Source organism: Vigna unguiculata, chromosome 8, assembly GCF_004118075.2.
Source record: "Vigna unguiculata cultivar IT97K-499-35 chromosome 8, ASM411807v1, whole genome shotgun sequence".
In the NCBI taxonomy this organism is placed as follows: domain Eukaryota; kingdom Viridiplantae; phylum Streptophyta; class Magnoliopsida; order Fabales; family Fabaceae; genus Vigna; species Vigna unguiculata.
Window position 1 is genome coordinate 9,024,116 of NC_040286.1, and position 25,274 is coordinate 9,049,389.

Below are 25,274 nucleotides of genomic sequence, written 5' to 3' on the forward strand. Positions count from 1 at the left end.
AAAAGTATAATATTTTTCTCTTTCTTATTGTCTTTTCAATGTGAAGAAGAAAACAAGAAAAGGTCAACGGTGCATCCCTAATGTGTAGCACATCCACAACTTATTTGATAGAAATAAAAAGTTAAAAAACAAAATATGTGTTTTGATTCCATGGCCTGCAATACAGCTTTTTTTAGTTGTGCGTAATTTTCGCTTCTTTTGTTATCTTATTCAACCCTTTTCATTTTTCATTTTTAATTTATTTTTCTCTTTCAATCAACCCTTTTTCTCTTTTCTTCTTCGTCTTCTTTCTCCTTCCAAGCCAATTTTTCTTTGCTTTTGTGCCACAAATTCACTCTTCCATGAACTTTCTTCTATCAAGGTACGTTATCTAAACGCCATTCCTTACATGCTTTTGCTTTTCTTCATTTTTCTTTTACTTCTTTCCATTTTTATGAGTTTCATTTTGTATCAAAATTTTGGAATCGCGTTTTGGAATCGCTTTTTCCTAAACCTTTGAAAGAATAATGGAAGTGCTTATCATTGTGTCTCGTGCCTTTTTTTTTCTTTCTTTTTCTATTCACCTTTGCATCACAAAAGGGACATTAGTTTTTGGTTTTTAAAAGAATTTATGGGTGATGATCATAATCATTTCTCTATGCACTTTAGGTCATTTTAATGCTTTATTTTTGTTCTGTGTTCCTCTTTTTTTTCCTTACAACACATTCAAACAAAATTTTTATGATAAATTGCATGTTTTGTTACAATTATTGAGTTTAGTTGCTATGTCCATTTTATTTGGTGAAGCTTGTTTTTTGTTAGTTAAATGAATACATACATCACATTTTTTTTTTTCATTTATGGTATATATGTTGCGACAATTTCTTTACAAGAACAACTATTTTGAAATTTGGGTCTTGCATAGGAAAATAAAGTGAAACGAAACTAAAATAATGCACAGTTGAACTTGTGTTTAAATAAAAATTGTGATAGGATTTGTGTCTTACAAAAAAATGAGTTTGCTTTCAAGATACATTGTATTTAAGAAATTTTTTATTTTAGCCTCAAAATAATTAGCGTTATTCACTTTAATTTTACATTAGAAAAAATGTTGTTCACTTCAACCTCCTCTATTGTTAAGTAAAAGACCAAAACTTTGATATTCTATATTTATGGTTTGTTATTGCTTTCCAATCAAAATTAGAATTATATTTCATTATAAATTCATGGAATAAAGATTTGCATTAGGAATTATGAAGATTATCTAGTAGTGCACTTGAATGACACACAATAATTAATTTTTGTAACATAAAATTATGTAATACTGAAAAGAAAAAAGTAATCATTTGTTTTTTTTTTTATCTTTATCATGAGAGTTTTTTTTTTTTTTGGTCGGCAAAATTATCATGAGAGTTTTATCATGAAACTAATGAAACACATTACTTGATAAAATTCTAACCCTAATTCTATTTCGACAAAGAAGAAATCTATAAATTTGAGAAACTATATGAATATTTTATCTTCAGTAAAACTATGAATTAAAAGTACTTACAATTTTGTGAACTAACCTTTTGTTAGATATAGAGAGAAAGAGAGATTTTTTTTTTTTTAAGAGGAATAATTTTATAAAATAGTGAATCCTTTATTTCTATCCATCTCTCTATGTCTCGTTATTTCATTCTAAATTAATTAAATTACACAACTTTAAAGTATTTACTCTCTGGTTTTGATCTATGTTCTGTATCTACTCTACTAAGTAATTAAATATTTAATTTTATTTATTTTTTATTTGTTTCTTTTTTTTATTAGAGTTAAACATGCTTTTCGTCACTAAACTATTTTAAAAAATCGTGTTATATTTTTAAAGTAAATCATATACTTATTTAGTCTCTAAACTTGATGAAAATCACGTAAAACGTAAAACGTAAAACCCTTAACCTTCTAGCCTTGGTTTTCACAATGTGTAGGTTCATTCAAGAATTTGTTTAACTAAGAGACAACCAAAGATATATAGATGGCAACAAAAGCAAAGGAAAGTTCTGTTGTTGGAAAGGAGAAGAAGGCCACAACTTCAATTTCTCACACAACAACCACAAAAAGAACCACCAAACCATCCATATCAACATCAACATCAACAAGATCATCAACAACAACTACTACCTCCATTAAGAAACCTAACACAACCTCTTCAGACAAAAACATCCCCAACTATCTCAAACCCACTTTAACCTCACGCCATGAATCTCTCTCTTCCAAACACCCCAAAACTAACACTCTCAACAACAACAACAACAGTAACAACAAGACTTCTGAAGCAGTGAGAAGAAGATCTTTGGACAAACCACTTTCTTCTTCACACATCACAAAACCTTCCTTACGTAGGTCCTCCATTGGTCCACTTTCCAAAACCACTGTCCCTTCCAAACCCATTTCAGATAGGACCATAAAGGCCACAACTGATGCAAAAACTAAGCCATTACACACAAGGGTCACAAAGAAAACCACCCCTTCAACTTCTACTATTGCCTCTACAAGCACTAGGAAGGTAGTGGCCAATAGGGATCATCATGGTTCTGTGAAGTCAGCAAAGAGCGCTCCTAAGCAAACTAAGAAGGCTTTGAGTGTTGAAACTGAGGAGGTTAAGGAAGTTACAAGCCAAGAAGTTGAAGTGGTAAAGGTGGAGGATGAAGAACACAGTGTGCATGAGGTTGAACATGTGCCTGAAATCTCATTATTACCTGATGTTGAATCTGAACATGAGATTGAACATGTTATGGTGCCTGATAATGATAATTCTGATCCGTCTCATTGTCAAGTTGATGATGAGAGGGTGATCTCTACAGTGTCAGAAGCAGAAGCAGAAGAAGAGAAAGAAAAAGATGAGGAGCAGGAAGTGGAGGAGGATAAAGAGAACAAAGATGGAGTTGTTGAAAATGAAGTTATTGAAAATGAGAAAGATGAAGGTGGGGTGGAGAATGAAATGGAAGATGAGAAAAGTGAAGAGGAGGAGAAGAAGAAGAATAATGATGAAGAAGAAGAGGAAGTGGAGAAAGAGAAGGTGGGAGTGGAAAATGAAGAAGAGGTGGTGAAGGTTGAGGAAACAGAAGAAGCATCAAAGGAGCAGTTAGAAGAAAGGAAAAATGGAAAGAAGGTGGCTCAGATATCCAATGATGTGATTGAAGAAACTACAAGCAAGCTTATGGAGGCAAGGAAGAGCAAAGTGAGGGCAATGGCTGGTGCATTTCAAACTGTGATTGATCACCAAGCCACAACAAAATGAATCATTTAATAATAATGATTATATGTATTTCATGCGAGGAACTTCTTTGTTCACACACTCTATGCATCTGTAGGGAGAAAAGGAAAAAAAGTAGAAAAAGAAAGAAAATATCAGTTCAGGAGTGTAAAGAGGTTACTCTCATATGTGTACATGGCTTCCTCTTGCAAAACTTGAAAGCAAGTGTTGCCTTCAAACTTTGTTAATTTTTATGACTAGTTGATTTGTTAAATGGATTTCATGTTCATTAACATCTGTAATTAAAACTGTTAAATGCATAGATTCTTATGTATTTGCTCATTTTAATACCTCTGTTAAATAGAGATGTCCATGAATGAAGAGTGAAAAACACAAATGAAAAAACAGGAAGAAACAATTCAAAAATGAGAAAAAAATGTAGAGGAAAAGACAATTATATCTAGACAAGAAAAATTAAACCCGTATGTCTTCTACTAAAATGGAACAAATTTACTTCCGATCTCAATAATTATAAAAATTAGAATAAAATTCCAAATTTAGCAAACTATATGTCTATTGTGAAGTCCTAAAATTTTGAATTTTCAGACCCCATAGATTATAAATAGTCATCATCTTTTGTGAAATCACTTTCAATATACAACAATTTGGTAGTTAACTTTTGACAACTAATATGAAGAAAAATTCATAGAATTTTATTTTTGTTCCTACAAATCAAGTGTTCAAGTGATTATTCAACACTTGGAAGTTTGAAAAATATAGAATTCTATTCTTCTACAAATGAACCACCATTATCCTTTCATTCATAAGCCTTCTCATCCTTTGTTATATTTCAACCATCCATAACTAGTTCTATTCTTATTCAAGTTCAATGTTCTTATTTAATCTCAACTTGTGATTGAAATCATCAACTACGTTAATCATAAAAATATTTCGTAACATTATCACCTGAGGAGAATCAATCCTTATTAATATTATTTGTCCCATATACTTTCTATTCTTATATGCATCCTATAACCACCACCTTGCACATTTGACATTTATACTACCCTACATAAAAATCCCTTCTACTTCTCATAGTGGTTACATTGCTCCACGTGCTACAATTGAATAAAAAATAGATTCCAAATGCATTATGCACAACACGTCTATAAAATAGATTAAGATGCAAATCAAATCTTTATAAATGAGTAAGAGTTATAAAAGAAGAGCTACCATTAGATTAATGGCAATGGCAAGAAACTCCTCTGGAACTTTAGTTCTTAAATGAAACGACAATGCCGACTCTATACAATGTGAACTTTGCATTAAATAACAACCTTAACAATCCTAAAAGTATCATCGTCTAATATTTTATGAAACTAAAACTAAACTACATAGCATTATAAATACAACTTTAATATTGTAATATTTTATCCCAATCCAAGAAAGTCCTTCACCCTATCGCCCGTTCCAAAATGCGCAATAGCCTGAGATTACTACTTACCTGAATCAGCTTTACCCACTCAAGAAACAGCCTCTCACATAAATCATATATACGCAGACATGCAGGGAAAAACATCATGAGGCAATTTCAGTTCGTATGTACTTGTACTACGAAAAACTTATTTAAATAAGAAATTTCCGTAAAAGCTAAGCATGTTATATTTACCTTTCACAAAGGTCTGTCCATTTTACTCGAGATACTGGAGAGATAAACCTACTTAATTGTTCTGGTGTAAAAACACCAACTGCTCTAGAGTTATATGGAGGAGTAGCAAATGAGTTCGTGTAATTTACAATGACAATCATAGGGTATCGCTTCTCTAAAATTAAATCAACTACATGACCTACAGATGTTGAACTCGTAACACTGGGAGGAGGGCTTCTCATCATACTTGAAACTGGGGCATCCAACTGCATCGTAAATTCATCCCAATATCAATATAAAACACAAACTCAAATGTAATGAACGGGTATGACTCAATTTGTATTGAGGTCGAAGCATTGTGTTCATGTTAGGCATGTGCATATATGTACAATCAGTAGCACACAACAAGGGAACCAAAACGTAAAATGATCCGAGTTGTGTAGCCAAGAGTGAATTTTCGGTAACAATTCATCATAACACTAACAATAATAATTACGGCCATATAAAATGATGAATACACAGTTAAGATGAACCGGAACATACACAGTAATGTACACTAAAAGAAATTATAACAAAATATCAAATTTTACATCTTACCTGAAAATAAATACGGAATTATTAGTTGTAGGAGTTGTGGTGTTAGAGGATATCCTTTCAACCGATTAGAAGTTAAAGTTGAGCAAGTTCATCTTTAAACCTTCTATTTGAGTTAGTTTGGCGATGTGCTTGCAAGTTCATCTTCTTTTGCGTTCAAGACGAGAATCTGTGTATCGAGATATCTAAGTTATGTTCAGATCATTGATCTAAAGTTTCTTTTGTGTAGAGTTGGGTAGAAGAGAAAGTGCTAGTAGTAGAACTTGAGAAGAAAAGAGCTTTACGTACAAGGGAAGCTAACTAGTCACTTTTATTTCTGAGTTGATGGTCGTGCCTGTTGACATGAGATGCCAAGGTGGTTTGCTTCTTAAAGATTTGATGAAGATTGAATGAAGCTCTTTTGAACTATCTTGAAGCCATAAACATTGGAATGAAGTCTACATTGATGAAGGAAGGAGATTTGATGATATCCATGGTGATCAAGGCTGGAATGTGTGCTCTCCATGTAGTTACATCATTTAGAGAGTGTACTTTAAGTTTGTAATTCATGTTGTAGACCTTAAAGCATTAATTAGATGTAGTTTGGTCTTTTGTTTGTTTTTAATCTGTTGAATGGTTTTTCAACAGGTTAAAATGTCTTTTTTAATTTGTTGAATGATTTTTTTTAACAGATTAAAAGGTTGGCTGCAGTAGTCTTAAACTGCAACAAATTCAATCAGTTGATTTAGTTTTTAATCGACTAATTTCACTTAAGTCAAGTGAAATCAACCGATTTGAAAATCAACCGGTTGAATTTCGTAACAGTTTGACTATAAAAGCTGTGATTTTCGAAAGAGAGGTCTGTTGATCATTTTAGAGCACGATTTGATTCTGGAAACGTGTGGAAACTCTCCTTCGTGATCATAGGTGTTGCAGCTGTTAAAGATTGATCTTGGATCAATTTTTGAAGCTTTTGGCTTGGTTTGAATCTTGAAGAAAGTGGTTTGTGGTAGGCAAGGTTGTGCTACCACTGAGGTTTGATCTTTCTCAAGCTTTGAGTGTGTACCTGGTGGTTTTCCAGATCGACAAGAGGGTTCTTGCTGTGCTGGTGTGACTCTTGTGTGATTCAAGAGTCTTTTGTGGTGTTTTTGCATATTTTGGAAGTGTAAGGGTGGATACTTTGTAAAACTTTTGAAATAGTGCAAAGTCAAGCTAAGGTTGCCTTGACAAACTGGATGTAACTCAGGTTTGAGTGAATTAGTATAAAAATTCGTGGTGTCCTCTCTTCTCTAACCTTTCTCTCTTGCATTCTCATTTTAAAGTTTCAAGAACTTGTGCTTTAATCATCTTTTTCATGTTCTTGTATGTTTTCATAGCATCTGAAGCATTGAGCATGTTTGTATAATCATTTGGAACTGATCTTGATCATTCTTGAGCATTGTTTCTGGTTTAAAATTCAAATTCGCATTTTTGCATTTTTCCCAGTATTTCAGTCGATTGTTTTTCTGTTTCAATTGATTGATTATACCAGAACAGAATCTGTTTAGTAAAATCAATCTGTTAACTCTGTTTTTGACTGACTGAAAGTGTACAGTTCAGTACTGTTTGCATCTTAACTTGGTGATCTATTTGATTCAATAAAAAGTGGTTTTTAGCTTGCAAAGATAGCCTAAAGTTTTAACTAGCCAATTCAACCCCCCCTTCTTGGCTTTTCAACCATTTCAAAACTAACAGTGCCATGGTATAAGCCACGAGTTGATAATGAAAGGTGAAGTTATTGGTTGTTTGTCGGTTTAAAGGAGTTTGAGTATTTTTATGTTGTTGTTTGTTGGATATGTGATTGATTTCATTGAAATATGTGTATTTTAGTTGATGAAAGGTGATATGGCATGAGTATTTTAATGATTTTGTATGTTGGTTGTATGATTTGATTCATTGAAATATTGTGTTATGTGGTTGCTTAAAGGTGATGAATTGGAGTTGAATGCTTCCTATCAAAATCGGCTGTTGTATCAAGTTTTGAGAGGCACGAAGGAAAATGGATTCTTAAGTATGTCAGCTGAGTCAAGTTGTTGTATTGTAAGTATAATTTTAAAACTATCTTTTTGATCTTAAGAAAACGAGTAAGAATACCTAAATAGACCAAGGGAGTCGGTTGATGTAGTTTAGAGTGATATGATAGAAGAGACTCTAGACTATAGAATGAGTGAGTTTGGAATTATTTGGCTAGGGCAATTCTTTTAAGACAACGAGGATATTTTGCAAAGTTAAGATAAGTAGAAGCCAATAATACCAAACTGATATATTCAAAAGTTGACAAGAGTTGAGTAGACGAATACTCTCTAGATGAGTACTCATTGGATGAAGTGCTAGCTTGATGAAGTACTCGTCACATGATGTACCAAGAGAGGATGTATTCGTGAGACAATGCACTTGAGATAATGGTAATTTTTACCATTATCTTAGTCATCTTTTATTAACAAAATCAACTCTTCTCTAGCTTTTAAACATTGGTATCTCCAATTTTAGCTTGCTTTTGTAAATATTTACATTTTGGGTCACACTAATATAATTTTATCACTAATCTCCATTCTTTTATGTAAATTGTGTCAGAAAGCTTTTGTCTCAAACCGCAATCCTGAGAAGCATGAAGAAGCAATCAAGAACCTAAATTAAAAGAAATGCAGGGGTTAGGCACTAGAGAAGCTAGGCCCAATGCCACAAAGTCAAAAACTAATTATGTTCCAGAGGTGGCCAGCGCCGGGCACCAGCTACACAAGGCAGGGTGCCAGCAAGTCAGAGAGCCCAGGCCACTTCAAGTTTGGTCAGCGTCAGGCACCACTTATGCTGACATGGCAATTTTACCCTATTTCTACTTGGTTGCTTGAAGGAAAGCTATCTTAGGTGGTTGGAGACACGAAAACACTCATTGGGAGAGCTTGGGGGTCTGCTAGAGCTTGTGGGAAGCATCTCTTCTTCCTTTTTGTATCTCCTTCTTCTTTCATCTTCCATTTTATAAGCTTGGGCTCTTCATGACGATGGAGAGCTAAACCCATTTTGTTGGGGTAAATGTAACTACTAAACTCTTGTATTTTGTAAATGCTTTGAATATATATATGCCTCTTCCATTAAATGATAGTATTCTTGTTTCTTTACTTAATGCTTGCATGGTTTGATACTTGGTTCATTAGGTGTTGGAAATATTTTTTGAAACCTAGAAATGAAACAAGATACCTAATGGAACTTGTATCTAGGAATGGAGTTTGACCCATTAGTTGTCTAAAACCCTAGTTCATAAAGTGGGTTTGTTTATTAAGGGTTCAAGTGATTGACTCTTAATAACGAAACCTATGCTCACTCTACTAAGGGATTAGGGTTTGAGTAGACTTGTGGATTGACATTGATATATTATTCCATATCATTTCTCGTCTTTTCCACTGTCTAAGGGTTTTAACTACCAAACTTCAACTTTACTTGTTTATGCACAAATTTACTTTCTCGAACATAACCTCAAATTATGAAAATATTCTTTAGTTTAGATTAGATATTAATTGCATGATTATTTGGTATTGCATGAGTCTCTTAGGAAACGATATTCTGGTCTTACCGAGCTTTCTTTATTTGTTAGCTTCCCGAAGAGAGGGAGAATCATAGTTGATACCATTATCACATAGTGTTTCTTTTTTCTACATTATGAAGTTTGAGTGGGTCAAAGGATGATAGGGGGGATGAAGATATACCATAAAGCACATGAACTCGATCTACTAGACGGACTAAGAGGGAATAGACGGGAAGCAAGCATGTTCTTGCTACTCCCATAAACTAAAAAAATGGGGTGGGTAGGATAAGGACTCTTATCATACAGCTGGGCTAGCTCATCCTTTCATCCGCATTAAATGGGTTAATGGGAAGCTCAAGAAGGATGGGTATTGCGCCCGAGTGAGCAATTAAAGTTAGTCATAACGATTCGAGATGTGACAGCGGGTCAGTCAAGAAAGCTGCCAGTTCTATTCTGCGGGGCAGTCAACGTGTCAGCCATTCCTCTCCCATTAGACTTGTAAATCCCCGACCAAAAGAAAATGAACCTGATGCACTCTTGCATAGTGGAGGATGGAGGCGGATCGATTGGAACGCGGGTCTGTGTTTGGGCATGCTAGCAAGGCTAAGATATTTTCTTATTACCAAAGTAGTCCCACCTGTCTATGTCCTGCAACTCGATTTGTCGCAACAAGAGGAGAAGAAGATACCTCGATGGAACCCAATCAGGATGTGAACAAAGGCCACTAAGAGAGCAGATAAGATATAACGCTAAAAAAAAGGGGATTCCTTCCGATTGATTGTCTCGATTTCACTGCCTTGGTTGGCCACCATGCCTACTTCTCTCCAATGCCTCCTTCTTAAACCCCCTGAGTGACCAGTTAAGTATCTGATTGGAGGAGTCTCTGGCATAGTTTTGAATAAGAAACCGGTGGTTGAAAGCTGCTTCTTTCCATTAGGCTTCTATTGAATGTAATCAGGCTCATCTCTCTGGTTCGTCTGTTGAGAGGTTCCATATTACCGAGCCGAAGGGCAGCACTTCTGTACGTGATCGTAGTATGTCACGTCGTCTCGTCCCCCGAAGACCGAATCAATGTAACTTGCACAATTTGGTACACTTGCCAAAGTGTTAACAACTCACAAGATGAGTCATCTATCTGTTGAGCGAAAAGTAGTGTTTTAAAGTACTTGCAAAGAAGTTCCAAACAATACCTTCACTAAATGAATAACTCACTGGATGAGCCTAGTTGAGGTGTTTTCAAGGGGTGTGAGTAATCTAGAGTGTGGTATCACTAATAAGAGGAAAACATTTTCAAAAATATTTAAAGGCTTACGGTTGAGTTGTTGAGTGAGGAGTGAAATGACAACACACATGCAACCTAATCCTTCCAATTCACATTAATTGAAAGAATTCAGTAATATTGTCAAAGTACCCCAAATCATGGGAAAAGGCCAAAATAAAAACTACATTCTTCCATATATACAGATAGTACTTCAGTTATATGTTATAATTCAAGAGGCATATTCAGCTGCCCAAGACAGAGAAGATAGACAGTCTTTACACAAATTTATTAACTTCTCTCCATGCAAAATGACAATACATCGATTAAATATTGTAGGATTTTGCTGTATACCTTGATAGAACACCATTTAATGAAATAGTAATCTCACAAATCAGATATTCTAAACAAACTAAAATTACCTGGTTGCAGTCTTCACGGTGTAACAGCCCTATACAGCTACCCCACTCATCCACAACAGGAACAACTATTTCATCAAAAAAACGCATAACCACCTTCCTCAGCTTTATGGTACCTTGTAGTGGCCGTGTCGCATCAAATCGAATCATATAGTTCTCAATCGGTTCAGAAGGCAAAACCTACACCAAGAGGGTCCACAATTAGACAAAATACAAGTTCTCCATGCATAAACAACCATAAATAAAATGTGGTGTAGATCAAACAGTCAAGCTAAGGACATAACAAACATACATGCAGAGATATAATCAGTACCTGAGGAAGTAAGTAGGGACTGAACAGAGACTTTGAGAATCCCAACATGGCCTCAATGCGGTAAGCTACCTATATCACAGAAGCATGGCCATAAGCTTGACAGTTTTAACATTTAAGAAAAAAAAAATCATATAAATGAATATCCTGTTTAAAAATGTCTTTCTTCATACAATATTTGACTATTGTATTACATGTGATCCACAGTAATATTACACATAAAAGAAACATGGTGATAGATCATAAGCTTGCAATGAGCTACAACTTTGCTGAAGGAAAATTATTTGGATTCTGAAAAGGACGTCACTGAGTCATCGAAAATTTGGTCCAGAAATATACTATGATGAGAAAACACTAGACATACAAATCAAGGTTAGGAATTTTAATATCTAATGGTGGGATCTATTCAAAAAGGCGTTGTATACCATATATTACATACCATGCCCCCGCGACTTTTCCAGGATATGCCCTTCCATCTAGAAATTATCTCAGCAAGTGTTTTAATGGCAACATTAATCTGGCCAAGAAACACAGATGCAGATAACATAAAGATACTAAGAAATAACTTTCCGAAGACAATCAAAAGGTTGAAAATTAAAATAAAAGAAGGTAAGTGAAAGAATTTTCTTTCTATAAAGAAAGTGAAGCAACAAATGAAGACTAATGTCAGAAACCAATTTCAACCGTAACCAATCAAATGTTCAAGCATAATACCTAAAAATTTAACTTCACATACAAGAAAACCAATTTGAGGTATATGTTCAAAACCAGAAAAAATTTAATTTCTTTGAGCACTTTAGACTCTTTTCGATGTTCATATCAAGTTGAAGGTAGAGTCGTGGCAGTTTCTAGAGATACCTTAGTAATTATGAAAGGAAAAACTGCAGAATAGACTATAGATTCTGCAAGGCAGAACAGCGGTGTCTGCAGCTGCACCTTCTTCCATGTCTGATCTTAACCAAACTCGTTTGTGGTATATGAGATTAGACCACTAGATTAAGCATGAAACAGATGAGCTTATCAAGAGTGGCTTACTTCAGAATGGAAAGCTAGATTTTTGTGAGCATTGATTGTATCTATGGAAAACTCACAAGATGTGAGGGACTAACGATTATTTCCATTCATAACTATGGGGCCCATCACGTATTCCTTTTCTTCTCAACGTGGAGCATGATAAATTTTAACTTCCGTAGGTGACTATTCATGGAAAATTTTGGATTTATGTCTTGAAAAAAATAAAACTAATGTATTTCTTCCGTTCAAGCAATAGAAATTTGAAGAGGAGAAAGAAACAAACAACGAAGATAAAACAACTCAAAATGATGTATAGGAATTATGCAACAGGGAGTTTGATGAGTTTTGCATAAATGAAGGAATAGCTTGCCACAAAACTAAGACATACACCACAATAAAATTGGCTTTTCCACTTCAATGTCAATGCAAATAGCAAGGGGGAAATACCTGGCCAGCATTCAGTGCTGCTTCCATTAGAAGGTGATCAGCTTCTTCTTGAGCTACTAATAATATGGTTCCTGATGAATCTGGCCAAATCCGTTTATGCAAAATTTTAACTAGATCATAATCTCCAAGAAATGCGAATGCACGCATCATGGATAGATAGAGGTGAGGCTTTGGCCTCAACTCTGGATTCGAACCAGCCTGCTTCAATATTTCTCCAAAAATACAAAGAGCACCTAAATGCCAAAAGATGATTTAATTAGATAAAGAACAAAATGCAAATTTATCAATTATTTAGTAAAAAAAAAGTTGGTGATACATTCAACTAGTGTAGAAGAAAGAAAAAATTAATACATTGGGAAATATTGGCCAAAAACCTATTATTAAGAGCAAAAGCTATGAAGCCAAGAAATCCAAGTACAAGGGATGATATCCAAGAAAACCCCAAATCCTCCCAACAGAATTGTCTCTTGCCTCACTACTAGTTCTTTTCTAACTACTAGTTGAGTCCACCTATTTATAATATCTAAATTACATCTAGAATTAGTTACCCTTATACTAATTATCTTGGGTTAACCAAACCATCTTAACTATTGCACATATTATAAATGGTCACAAGCAGAATATCGTTTTGTTTGAATGAAAGAAAGATATAAGAGAAATATGGTGAGAATATATTTGGATGGATAGAAATCAGAAATTTCTCTGTGCTCTGTTTGGATAAGTGGAAGAGTGAACAGAAAGAAACAGAATAGACATACAGTTTTGCCGTCACGAAGGGAAGAATGGGAGAAATGGGTGATAAGAATGTAAATAGTAGTAAGGGGAACACAAAAATGAAAACTGTTATGCATTATTTGACAAAAAAATCAAGAAATTGGGCAAAAATTACCCAACAACTGTTACTAAGAACAAAGGCTATGACAGTCAAAAAATCCGAGTACATGGGCTGATACCGAGAGAACCCCAAACCCTCCCCATAGAACTGTCTCCATACTTTGTTTGGATGAGTGGAAGGGTGAATAGAAAGAAACAGAAGATACAGTTTGTCCTTTATGTAGAAAAGAATGGAAGAAAATGGATGATAGAAAAGTAGTATTGCAAGGGACCACGAAAGGAAAGAACTGAGAAATCTCTACAGGGAAGAGCGTAAAATTTGGCCTGCCCTAGACTAAAATATTTCTCTCTGATAGATGTCCAAAGTCACCCAGCCCAAAGAAAAACTCAATTGGCTCAAAGGGTTCCAAACCTAAGCATCTCTTTCAATTTTTTTCATTTTTTATCGGCAAATATTAGTTGTTAATTTTGTTAGTGGAAGAGTTGAACCCCCAACCGTATCCTTCAAACCAACTTTATATCTCTTAAATGTTAGTAGGGAAGTTTAATCCACAACCTCTCTCACCCTTCCTTCCAACTTTTACCACTAGGTCAACCTTCTAGCTCCAAGTGTCTCTTTCATTATGTCTCTTCTTTTCTAGTCAGTGTCAGTTTGTAATGAAGGAATTGCGGAAGCTTCCTAGCACATAGGCTTTAGACACTTGTACTGCAGTCATGAGCCCATGACTCCATTCTACTGTAGATAAATTTTCTTATAAAATGAAATGAGTAGAGAATATTTTATTTATCACATAGCCTAATTTAGTAGTAGCCTTAGCATAGCCCAAGGAATACTCTGGCCTCCTAACAGGATGACCTTACTCATATCATTAGTGCCTTCATTTATACTTCTATTCCTCCAAAAACCACCAAAGATCTTGATGATGGCAAAATAATTACACAGCATTCAGTCACAACACAGCTCACGTCCCACCACCCCCACACACTTATCACAGACTCCCCTACCTACACCTTGTACCACCAGAATTTCAGACCTTACTCAACAACTTTGCCTCTGTTTTTGACAAGCCTCACAAAATTCCACCCCATGACCACCATATCCTCATGCTACCCCCACCCAGCCCAGTCAATGTCAACCATATGGGTTCCATAAGACCCTAGATAATTTAAATTTAGTAGAATAACGAAAATGATGAATTAAGTTTAAATTATAATTTTAAGAATGAGTAAAATGACCAACTAGTTATATAGCTTATTTTGGTTAGAGTACTTTGTATGGAAGGGTTCAACTCCCAGTAGCAATGTTATTGTCTTTTAACACTTCGGTATCATGTGTAGGATTATAAATATTTAAAAAAATATTATAATTATAATTAAAAACAAATTTTGGCAACAGAAAATGAGTTTGGACTTGTTAGATATTGTTAAGATACCATTAGATACTCTTAGTTACAATATTGTGTATTTTAGACCATTCATTATCATGCGTGGCAGTGTTATCAAATTTTGGCTATGGTGGCCGCTTTTTTCATTGTGGCTGACAAACACGGAACGGTAATGACAGAAAAAACGAGGTGGAGAAAGAAGAAGACAAGGCATGGGGAAGAAGGAGAAAGAAGAAGACACGGCATGGGGAAGAGAGACCAGCAAGAGAAGAAACCTAGGCAGCAGCAACGCAACATTATAAAACCCCAATTGTGTGGAGAAGAGAAACCTAGGGAGCAACATTATAATTTTATTCTGAATGTTTAAGAATTGGACCAGGCCCAATAAAATTTAATTTAACTTAAAAAACAGCTTTAACAACCCCTTCCTCTTATTCTTCTTCAGCCTCCCTTGGGTCAGGCCCAGTAAAATTTAATTTAACTTAATACACACAACTTTAACCACCAGTGATACGATCCTATCCAGAAAAGAGTATGATCGTTTCTGAATTTGAATCCTTAAGAGGCACGACACGAATAAATCAGAGAAGAACGCGGATAAGACAGAGATGGAAGATGCCACAATCTAGCAGATTGATAGAATATTAAAGGTGTATGTGAGAAGAAATAAGAACTGAGTTAGTTAGTTAGTTAGTCTGTTAGTAGGTTGTTTGGGAATGAAAGTTTGTTTTAGGAAAAGTATAAATAAGAAGGGGGGTAGTGTTGTAAAAGGGGGGTATTCGTTTTGTTTCTGTAAGTGTAAACAGGAGTCATAACAGATCCTGTGAGGGGGGAATTGTTGTCTTTCCCTGGACGCATTCTTTGAGAGAATAATAAAAGTCTATTTCTGTTTCTTTCTGTGTTGGTGTGAGTGAGTTCTGCCCGAGTAGCTTGGGTTTCTAGCTCTAAGAAACCTAACACAGATTGATAAGTCAAGTGAAGATTCGCCACAAAAATGTTAATCTTTGATAAGAACTGAAGGTCTAAACCAAGAACAAAGAGAAATCTCTCTTTAATGAAATCAAATTCAATATATGACTAAAAGTCCCTACATTATATTTGGTACCTCTATATATAGGCACATAAGTTTAAGAAAACCTGAGAACTCTACAAGATGGCCCAAGCCCAAAACATCAAAACATAAACTAATTTATAAAAGAAAACCCAAAGCCCAAAAACATAGAACATAACTAATTTCCAAGAGGAAACCCAAAGTCTAAAAACATAAAATAAGTTTCCTAAAAACTATTTTCAAATGTGCTTCAAGCCATGATCTTCATATTCTTTGAATTTCATATTGCTTGTAGCATTAGGAGCCTTGAATAGTTTTGATCTTTGAATCTCTTGCTCCTTGCCTTTGTCATAGGTCCTTTAAATTGTAAAGGTTCATCTTCAAATTCTTCTTGTATGGAATCTTGAGATAGTCCTCTATCATTCCCTCCTTCTTGAAGAGAATTTGTCCTTAAATTTGTCTTACTTGAAGATTCTTTATCAATTAGTCTCTCTTATTCTTCTTCAGCCCCCTTTCCCTTGCTACTTATTACCACCAACAGCCACTGCCAGCCGCTGCTGTCACTGCTCGTGTCATGGATTTGAATAAAGATAAAGTGATAAATTAGGAGAGGATATATCTCTTTGTGGAACCGTGGGGCAGTTTCAATTAGATTTGTTGAAACCAATTTGAGTGGGTGCAGGTAAATTACCTCAAATGTAAGCTAGGGCAGATGGGCAGTTGGATTATCCTTGGGCTATTATATTTGGAGATAGAGGAAGAAATGAATTGGATGGAATATATTTTTCCTTAAGAAATAGGCAGTGGGCAACAGTGTTAACTTCCGATCTGATGCTAGTTCTATACACACACACATGAATGAGCTGAGAGATATATCAATCTCTTAAGTTTTTTTCTCAGTTTTCATTCTCAAGTAGCACAAACCAGAATTTGAAATTCATTCAGGAATCAGAACCAGTAGACATTTCAGATATGAAGAAAAACTGCAGATTTTTCTTCTTTTTCTTTCTTACAATTTAATTGTTCTTTCTTTGTGCCGAAAAGATACTTATAAACGAGAAAACTTTAATTCTTAAGTAGCTTTGTGCTTCAGTTCCCTATGAGTTTGACTTATTTTAATAAAAACATATGACCCCAGTAAACAAGACTACTACAAGTTACATTTTTCCCTAAAAATTTAAACTAGACGAATGCGGCACTCAAATAATATTTGACACTTCAAATCATGAGACAATGAAAATCAATTAATTAAATGGGCATAATTTCAATTATTAGGACACTTTAGGATTATGAATATCATACTCCGCTTGTCAACAGTAAAGGAACTACCATAAACATCTATTTGTTTACTCATTCCTGAAAACTATCACTTTGCCACTAAAGAAACTATAACTGATGAAAGCATACCTTTAACTGAGCCACATGTTAGAAAAGCATCAACTATTGCAGTGTAAGCAGTTCTATCAATGTATAATTCCCAACGAGATTTCATTTCAAGAACTATTTTCAGAACTGAAGCAAGATCCTTTGCCATCCCAAAACCCTGCAATAAAGAGAGTGAAAGAGAGAGAAAATTAAAGAGAGATGCTGGAGAGCCCTCCCACACCCAGACAAGCAAACAATGGGACAGAACTAATACAAATATTTGATGCGCATTGGTTATATGACTACTTGTAACTGAACATTAATATCAATCAAAATAAGATACCTGGAGGTAACTGAAAAAAACTACGCACACAACACATCAAAAACTTCTTCAGAATAAAGCAAAATTTGAACTGACCAACTTAATAGTTGTATATTATAAAAATAACAAATAGCAAGTGAACAAATTATTGAAATCTCACCTTAAGCAATGTCGTATATGTAACAATATCTGGAAACATATCATCATTGACAAATTTCTGTGCTCTGCCCTGTAAATATCAAATATTGAAAATTCAAAACATTTTCGTATTTCCCTACCAAAGGAAGATTGAAATCAAATTTCAAATCCTTACAATTACCTTCATTTCCTCAAAAAATTGCATCGCAGTGTCCAACTTTCCACTCTCAACACATGCTAGAATTAGAGTGTTATATGTGAGCCTGTCTGGCATTATACCTTGACGTAAAATTTCATTCAGCATGTTTATTGCAGTGTGCGGAAAACCTGAGTTTACGTAGCCCTAAATTTTGAAAAAAGGAAACATTCAAGATCAAATTTCATTAAAACATCTACTTGCAATCCCAACAAAACATGTGATTCAGAACGATGCTTTTTTTATTTCAAGATTACAGATTAGAACAAAACCTTAATTAGTATGTTGTATACTGAGACTGAAAATTTGCCACCTTCTTGAAACACAAAACCATATCGGGCAAGGAGACCATGTGCACGACGCAAGTCTCCTGCACTATAGCATTGCAAGTAAAACATCAGCAGTCAACATGAAGTTTTGAAAATATCTTGATAGACTCAAACCAAAAGCAAACAAATAGCACTTCAAAATTAAAAATCAACAAAATTTCAATCAAGGCGTCACCTTATATAGTTAGTTACTACATACAGTTGCACAGTATGATGCAATATGCAAGTGCAAACTAAAAACATTGAAAGCAAAATTTCCACGCACAAAAACATACATGTCAAACCAGACTGTCTGACTAACCTCCTTTGATTAAGGCATTTAGCAGACCAAATATCAATGGAGCTGACAAGTTTGGACTTCCCATGGCAGTGCCATTTTCTACAGTTTCAAGCATTTCAAAAGCCTCGTCGACCCTCCGTGCCTCACCTAACCCCTTTATGTTGTATTTAAATTAAAATTCCAATCAAGCTCAGAAAGAACAAATAATTAAAGAGCATGCAACACTGAATTGTTAAATTGAAAAACAGACTATCAGTGAGACTATAAGGGTACATTTGAAGGGGTTTAGAGGGAAATGAAAGTGGCAGCAAATTTTTCAATTTCAAAATGAATTAAAAAAATAATTATAAAACTAAACTAAGCTATAACTGAAAGAATCCTTTTGTTAAAAAATATTCTCACAGAGAGAATATTTAATTAAGGGGTTCTACAATGTGTCCATGAACATGTAATGTGGACGCAGTAAAAACACTGAATTGCACCAAAATGAACCAAAGCAGATTGCATCAGTGATTTCAAAATGCTAAGCCCTTTTGTCTATGTTTCTCTTTCAGAGTGATTTCACCCACTGTCGATTGTGCTCCACACATCAAGGTTCAACCTCATCACACCCACTTAGACACAAACACACATTTTGTGCTTTTGTCATTTATTTGGCTCTCTTGTAGAAAAATACTTTAGTTGGCTTTATGTAATGATAGAGATTTGTTATGATTTGGTCTTCATTTACAAGAAAAATTTTCAAGGATAAACTTTATTTTTTCATCTCTAAATTTCTCAACTATTGTAGAATGACTCATCTCTGGCCTTAGCTCTGGATTTGTCTCACTGAAGTATGCATACAATTTACGGTAAAAATATATCACATAAACGCGAAGGACTAGGCAGAATCTAATTCTTTAAGATCAATGTCATTTCGTACCTCCCGTCTAAATTGTCTCGGTCAGTGACGATGTCACTGAAAAAACTATAACTGCAGCAGTTTTTTAATGACAGTTAGGGACAAAGTGGATCAGTTTAAAAATAAGAGATCAAATTGAACCAGTTACTAATAATGAGACTAAATTGAACCAAACAAAAAAGATAGTAGGACCAAATAAATAATTATGCTTGAAAACTATTTTAATAAGAAAATGAAAAAAGAAACAAAAATAGAAATACTTGAGATACCTTTATTTCATCTTATGTTGAGCACAACATATTTACCCGGTATATCATTCAAATGATCATTTATAGTTTTGAACAACCAGAATTCTTAAAGTAAAACTAACAGCGTCCTACCCATAAACAAATGAGGCAAAGCAAATTTCGAAAAGGAAAAAAGGAAAAGCCTAAAGTATGAACTCCAATATAGTACCTTCAAAAGTGTGGCATAGGTGACAGTATCCACACCACAGCCATCGCCCTTTTTCATCTCTACGAATATCCTAATAGCTGAATCGATATCACCGCAACGGACACAAGCCTCCAGCACGGCGTTCATCACAATCGTGTTCAGCTTCCCGAACTGCCTCCTCGCAACCTCAACCTCATTCAAAATCTGAACCAAAGCATTGCACAAATGAAATTAAATAAAATTAAAAAGAAAAAAAAAAGCAATCCGCATTATTCTTTTTCAGTTTGGTTTTCAATTAACCTGCCGAAGCTGTTTCCGGCGGGTGAGTTGTACAATGCGCGAAGTGAGGCGCCGGAGATTGGCCTCGCCAGGAGTTGTGGTGGTTGCAACACGACGGCGTGCCGGAGCGGAAGAGGAACAGACACGCGAGGAACGGAGTTGCTTGGAGTGGAGTGTGGCGGTGAAAGGTGAAAAAATGTTAATGTGAGTCTGAAGCATTTTCAGAGCTATGGTTATCGTTATGGCTAAGGTTTTGCCATGGAATTGGAATGTGGAAATGGAACAAACTCTGTAATAGTGAGCTCAGCGAGTAGCTTGGGAAGGGCGTGTGGTGGACATTGGGTTGGGTCCATTGAGGTTTTGGGCTTTCTAATGTTGTAGGCCATACTTTATCTGGCCCAAAGAGTAAAGACAATACAATGGGTAGGTAGGTCCTTTTCTCCACTATAAACAACATTATCTAGATTTCCATAAATAAATGGTATTTTTAATAACTGGTTCTTTTCATTTTTCAAATTACATTATTTTATTTTTAATAAATAGAAACAATTGTATTACTTTGTGAAATATAAATTGTTAATTTTAATAAATATATGATTTGATAATGTATAGTATATTATTTATAATAATCTATAACACTATATAATATTACATAATTTCATTACTTAGTATGATATTTATTATTTATAAAAATATTTACTATTAATTATGATACATCAAAATCTATTATAATTCATATATAATATATTAATATTGTATTTTAATCCAATAATATACATATTTTAACATTAATTTTAATACCCATAAATTCAATGAAACATTTTATATTACATATTTGTTCTCTGGAAGCTTGTAGGGTCGGTTCTGTAATGTGAAATGGGAAGAAGGCCCAATTTCCAAATTTTTTTGGGCCTAAGAGGCTTCGGTTGGCTTTAGAGGAGATGGGTCTAGGTTTCACTAAAGTTGTATAGGTCATTAACCTACTTTTTTAATAAGGGCGTCTAAGGTCACAAATTAAGTTTTCAAAAGCTCAAGTTCTTTTGCCTAGAGTAACTAACACATAGTCACCATCCAAATAATGTCAACATCAACTTAAGGAAAATAACTATATTGACTCCTTTTAAATAAAATAGGAACTAAATTGAGGATAAAAAAAAAATTAATGTGTTTTGGATAAGGCAATTTAATAGAGCAATTCATTTGTTTGGAGAATTTGAAATTCTTTGAAGTAAAATGACTTGTTTGGATGAAAAAGTTAAAAGGAAATTGAAATTGAAGAATTTTAAGAAGGTATTTCAAATAACTAAAATAGAAGAATTTAAAATTCACTACAAAAAAGGAAATTGAAATTTCAATCATTTTTACTCCACTTACGAAGGTTGAGCCGAGTCAACCCGTTATGAAGGTCAAGTTGAGTCAGCCCAAGGCGAAGGTCGAGCCGAGTCAACCTAGGCTGAAGGTTGAGTCGAGTCGGCCTAGATCGAAGGTCGAGTTAAGTCGACACAGGCTGATGGTTGAGCCGAGTCGATCCGGATCGAAGGTCGAGCCAAGTCGATCTAAGCCGAAGTCAAGTTACGTTGGCTCGGCCTAAAGTCGAGCCGAGTCAGCCCAGATTGAAGGCTTAGGTCTATGGTCAAATCGAGTTAAGTTGTGTTGAAGGTTGAGCGGAGTCGACTCGTGCCAAAGGTCGATATGAGTCAACACGTGCTAAAGGTCAAGCCTAGTTGGCCCAAGTTGATGGGCGAGTCGAATGAGCCTGAGTTGAAGGTCAAGTCGAGTTCAAAGATGAGTTGAGTTAACCTAAGCCGAAGTTAAGCTAAGTCGACCTGGGTCGAAGTTAATCTGAGTCTGGTCGGGCCGAAGTCGAGCCAAGTCCACCCAAGCTAAAGTTGAGTTAAAGGTCGAACCAAGTCAGTCCGGACTGAAAGTCAAATCAAGTCGACCTAAGCTGAAATTCGAGCAAGCTGATAGACGTGCCGAGTTGGCCCCGGCCGAAGGTGGAGCCAAGTCGACTCGTGCTTGAATCTTCGTAAGTCAACCCTAACAAAAAGTCAAGACGACTCATCCTAGCTCGAAGGTTGAGCTACTCAACTCGAGCTTAATAATAAAGTTGAGTTTGCCTTAAAATAGAAATTAAATAATTTTATCTAAACAAGAAAATTAAAATTTAAGATATTTCAGTTACTCCATCCAAAAAAAAACTATTTAAGAAATAAAAGGAATTCAATTATAAGTAATTTAAATACTACGTATTTCAATTTCTTATATACTTGCATAACTCAAAAGTGACAACAATAATATTTGTAGTGCAACACAAAGTAACATGAATCGAAGTGAATAAATATAAATAAATAAAAAATTGTTATTGTTTACTATTGAGAATCTCAATAGTTTCATCTTACTTAGAAGTTGAAACTAAAAATAATTTAACTACAACTTTATATTTTCTTCTAATATATCTTTTAAAGACAAAATCATGATAAAAATTTTAGACTTCCGAATAGACATATAGGTAATTAGGGACGACTTTGGGAGGCCTAAAAAAGACTTAAAAAATAAGGTCTTTTATTTAAAATTTATTTTCAAACTTTTTTTTTATGCAATGAGGCCTTTGAATATAATTTGATGAAGAAAAGTGTCTATAATGTATATCCTTAGGAAAATTTAAATCAATGATTTTAATATAACCATTTTCTATCAACAAATCTCTCAAATTTGTATCAATATTCTTCTATTGACTTAAATTATACATATATTTTTATAAAGAGTAAAATCATCATATAGTCTCTCAATCTTCTCCTTGTTATCCTAGGTTTGAGAATCATAACTATCATCATCCGTAACTACTTCTCTTTTTCTATTGTTGTTTTCACCTATATCTATATTGTTATTATCTTGTTTATCCAAAGAGTACCCACTTGTATATTTTAATTCATTCTTATCTATTTGTATAAATTTATTCATAACTCTTTTTTGTGATACGATTAAAGTTTCAATTCTCCTCTTCTTTTGGGTTTTTGAATAGTTTGATTCAATTTTTCTAGTTGACATGTTTATTTATTTTTATATAAAATAAAAATTATAATATATAAAACACTACTAAAGATAAATATATAAAATGAATGAGTTAAAACAATCAAACATGGTTCTAATTATCAGAAAAGTAAACTCAATAATAGACTTTTAGTATCTTGAGTCTCAAGTTTCTTTAGTAGACTTGTAGTATTTTAAGTCTCAAGTTTCTTTCATCTTCTCAAGTCTCAACTTTCTCACAAACTGTAGATTTTATTTTAAGATTAATCATTAATAAAAATAATTAAAAAAATATTGTTCTTCTTTTTTCCTAAACTTGACCCAATTTTGAATTATGTTCAAATTAGTCTATTATCCACAAAAAAAAGACTAAAGATTAATATAATTAATTGTTTTATAAAAAGTTTCAATTCCTCGTTAAGATATATGTAAAAAAAAAAAACTCTCGAAACCTGTAAGTATAAAGATATCGAAAAATAAAAGGTATCGAAAAATAAAACTAGACAAAAGAAACACATTTATAATTTTAATACAAATGCAACAAATAGAATAAAAGCCATAACAACACAAATAAAAAAAAACATACTACCCATAATGGATGAAAAGATTAATACGCACAGGATACATGAAATTCAAAAAACGTAATTTGTCAAAACCTTAAAAAAAGACTCTAGAATAAAAGAAAAACAAGGAGAAATAAGAAGTCACAAAGAGATAAAAAAGAAAATAGAATCAAGATTGATTATAAGAAAGTAAAGATAATTAATCCATTCTCTTCCTCATAAATAAAATTATAATTTATCAAAATAAGATTTTAATAATAATTTAATTAAATTTTATTCTCACATATAAATTTATAATTAATTCGATAAAACTATAATAGTAATAAAATATTCTTGACATTTTTTTCTTTAACTAATTAATTTAATAGAAAAACATAGTAAAAATTTTATAATATTTTCTTGCTTTTATTAAACATGTGTAAAGATATTTATAAAAATATTTTAATGCAATTAAATAAGACTTCGTCTATGTATAATATAATATCAATTTGTAAAATAAGAAAATGTAAATTATATTTGAAGTTTTAATGAAGCCCCAATTTTTAGAACCAATAGTTTATTACACAATCGACATATACCTTTACATTTAAACCTCATTTGAAAAAGAACACATGCTTGGGTAAGTATCATAGTGAAAAATGGTCATCAAAGAAAGTATTAATCGGTAATAAATGCACCAACATTTGAAAAAATAAATAGAAAAAAAAAGTAAAAAAAATAAAAAAAATAGATATCTTTCTTCTATGTAATTATTACAGAAGGTTTTACAGACAGTGTCTTACAAAATCAGTTATGATGACAATACCTCTAATCTCCTTGTGCACATGGTACAATAGTATTTTGTTTTGGTCTTAAAACATAAGGGTAGAAAACAAAATCTCCACTGGCTCTCTACATCAATGGCCTCAACCATCCCTCCACAATAAGGGCATGCCCCTGGTGCCATTTGCTTCCCCAACACCTTTTCCTCCTTGTCACACACAAAAACCAAACACATCACACTTCTGTCAAGTACTAAACAATAATTCTAGGTTGCGTTTCTAGGTACCGTTTGCTTTCTCAATATGTTTTGCGTTTTCAGATCGTGGAGTTGCTTATATATAGAATGGGGCAAACAACGTTCCATGGGGAATGTTCTAGAAGCACGAAGAAGTGATTAGAAAACGTAAGAAACTTGTGGTTGCTTCCCACCAAGCGCGTTCTAGAACGTTCTTTTTCAGCTTAAACTCAAGTGTTTGACGTGTTCGTGGAAGCGCGTTTATTATTATTAACTTTTTCTAGAATTAGAAATTTTTGGGTAAAAATTAGACGTTTTTTTTTTCTGCCAGCGAGATTTGAATAGTAGGAATAGTGTGATTAAAAATTACGGTTAATGATAATTAGTTAATTTTAATAATTATTATTTTAATTACATTTATTGGAAATTTAATTAATTAAAGGTTAAAAATGTACTCTTCAGCAGTATATTTCAAACATGTTCTATTGAGGCAAAACAGAAGTGATTTATTTGATTCTTCATATAAGATTTGTTATCACAATGGCTTTATTGTTTGATTGTTTGATTATTTTTTTATTTGATATTTGTGATACTGTAACTTTATTTATTGTGTTTACGTAAATTAGTTCTTCTAGATTTTATAGTCATATTATTTTATCTATATCATTTCCCTCAAAAAATATATTCTTTTTATCCCATAGTTATTATATGACTTTTTTAGTGT

At 33.7% G+C, this 25,274-nt stretch overlaps 3 protein-coding genes across 4 annotated transcripts; 1 reads left to right on the plus strand and 2 right to left on the minus strand.

Annotated features, from left to right (window-relative positions):
• The first annotated feature begins 241 nt into the window (after positions 1–241).
• On the plus strand, positions 242–3,521 carry LOC114193915 (general transcriptional corepressor trfA-like). Its single transcript, XM_028083903.1, has 2 exons — positions 242–361; positions 1,947–3,521. The coding sequence occupies exon 2, from the start codon at positions 1,994–1,996 to the stop codon at positions 3,257–3,259; it is 1,266 nt and encodes a 421-aa protein (XP_027939704.1). The 5' UTR covers positions 242–361; positions 1,947–1,993; the 3' UTR covers positions 3,260–3,521.
• A 1,331-nt stretch (positions 3,522–4,852) lies between these two features.
• LOC114193460 (pentatricopeptide repeat-containing protein At5g10690) lies at positions 4,853–20,260 on the minus strand. 2 transcript variants are annotated; one of them, XM_028083270.1, is made up of 12 exons: positions 19,979–20,260; positions 19,700–19,882; positions 18,364–18,496; positions 18,006–18,103; positions 17,719–17,880; positions 17,560–17,628; positions 17,120–17,255; positions 12,443–12,675; positions 11,421–11,498; positions 10,985–11,053; positions 10,675–10,851; positions 4,853–5,128 (listed from the first exon to the last, which is right to left on the minus strand). In XM_028083270.1, exons 1-12 carry the CDS (start codon positions 20,174–20,176, stop codon positions 4,880–4,882), a joined length of 1,785 nt encoding a protein of 594 aa, XP_027939071.1. In that variant the 5' UTR covers positions 20,177–20,260; the 3' UTR covers positions 4,853–4,879. The 2 variants fall into 2 exon arrangements, with proteins under 2 accessions (XP_027939071.1, XP_027939072.1); XM_028083271.1 differs by lacking the exon at positions 11,421–11,498.
• A 3,922-nt stretch (positions 20,261–24,182) lies between these two features.
• LOC114195624 lies at positions 24,183–24,618 on the minus strand. The gene has a single exon (XM_028086152.1). The coding sequence runs from the start codon at positions 24,548–24,550 to the stop codon at positions 24,344–24,346; it is 207 nt and encodes a 68-aa protein (XP_027941953.1). The 5' UTR covers positions 24,551–24,618; the 3' UTR covers positions 24,183–24,343.
• Between the last annotated feature and the right edge of the window lie 656 nt (positions 24,619–25,274).

Bases quoted from the DNA above. Each gene is read 5' to 3' on its own strand.
- LOC114195624 (XM_028086152.1), bottom strand. From the start codon at position 24,550: ATGTGTTTGGTTTTTGTGTGTGACAAGGAGGAAAAGGTGTTGGGGAAG.
- LOC114193915 (XM_028083903.1), top strand. From the start codon at position 1,994: ATGGCAACAAAAGCAAAGGAAAGTTCTGTTGTTGGAAAGGAGAAGAAG.
- LOC114193460 (XM_028083270.1), bottom strand. From the start codon at position 20,176: ATGCTTCAGACTCACATTAACATTTTTTCACCTTTCACCGCCACACTC. The intron at 17,881-18,005 runs GTTTTGTTCTAA...TTCAAAATTTAG, and splicing joins TATACAACATACTAATTAAG to GGCTACGTAAACTCAGGTTT. The intron at 5,129-10,674 runs GTAATTTTAGTT...TTTACGATGCAG, and splicing joins ACCGTGAAGACTGCAACCAG to TTGGATGCCCCAGTTTCAAG.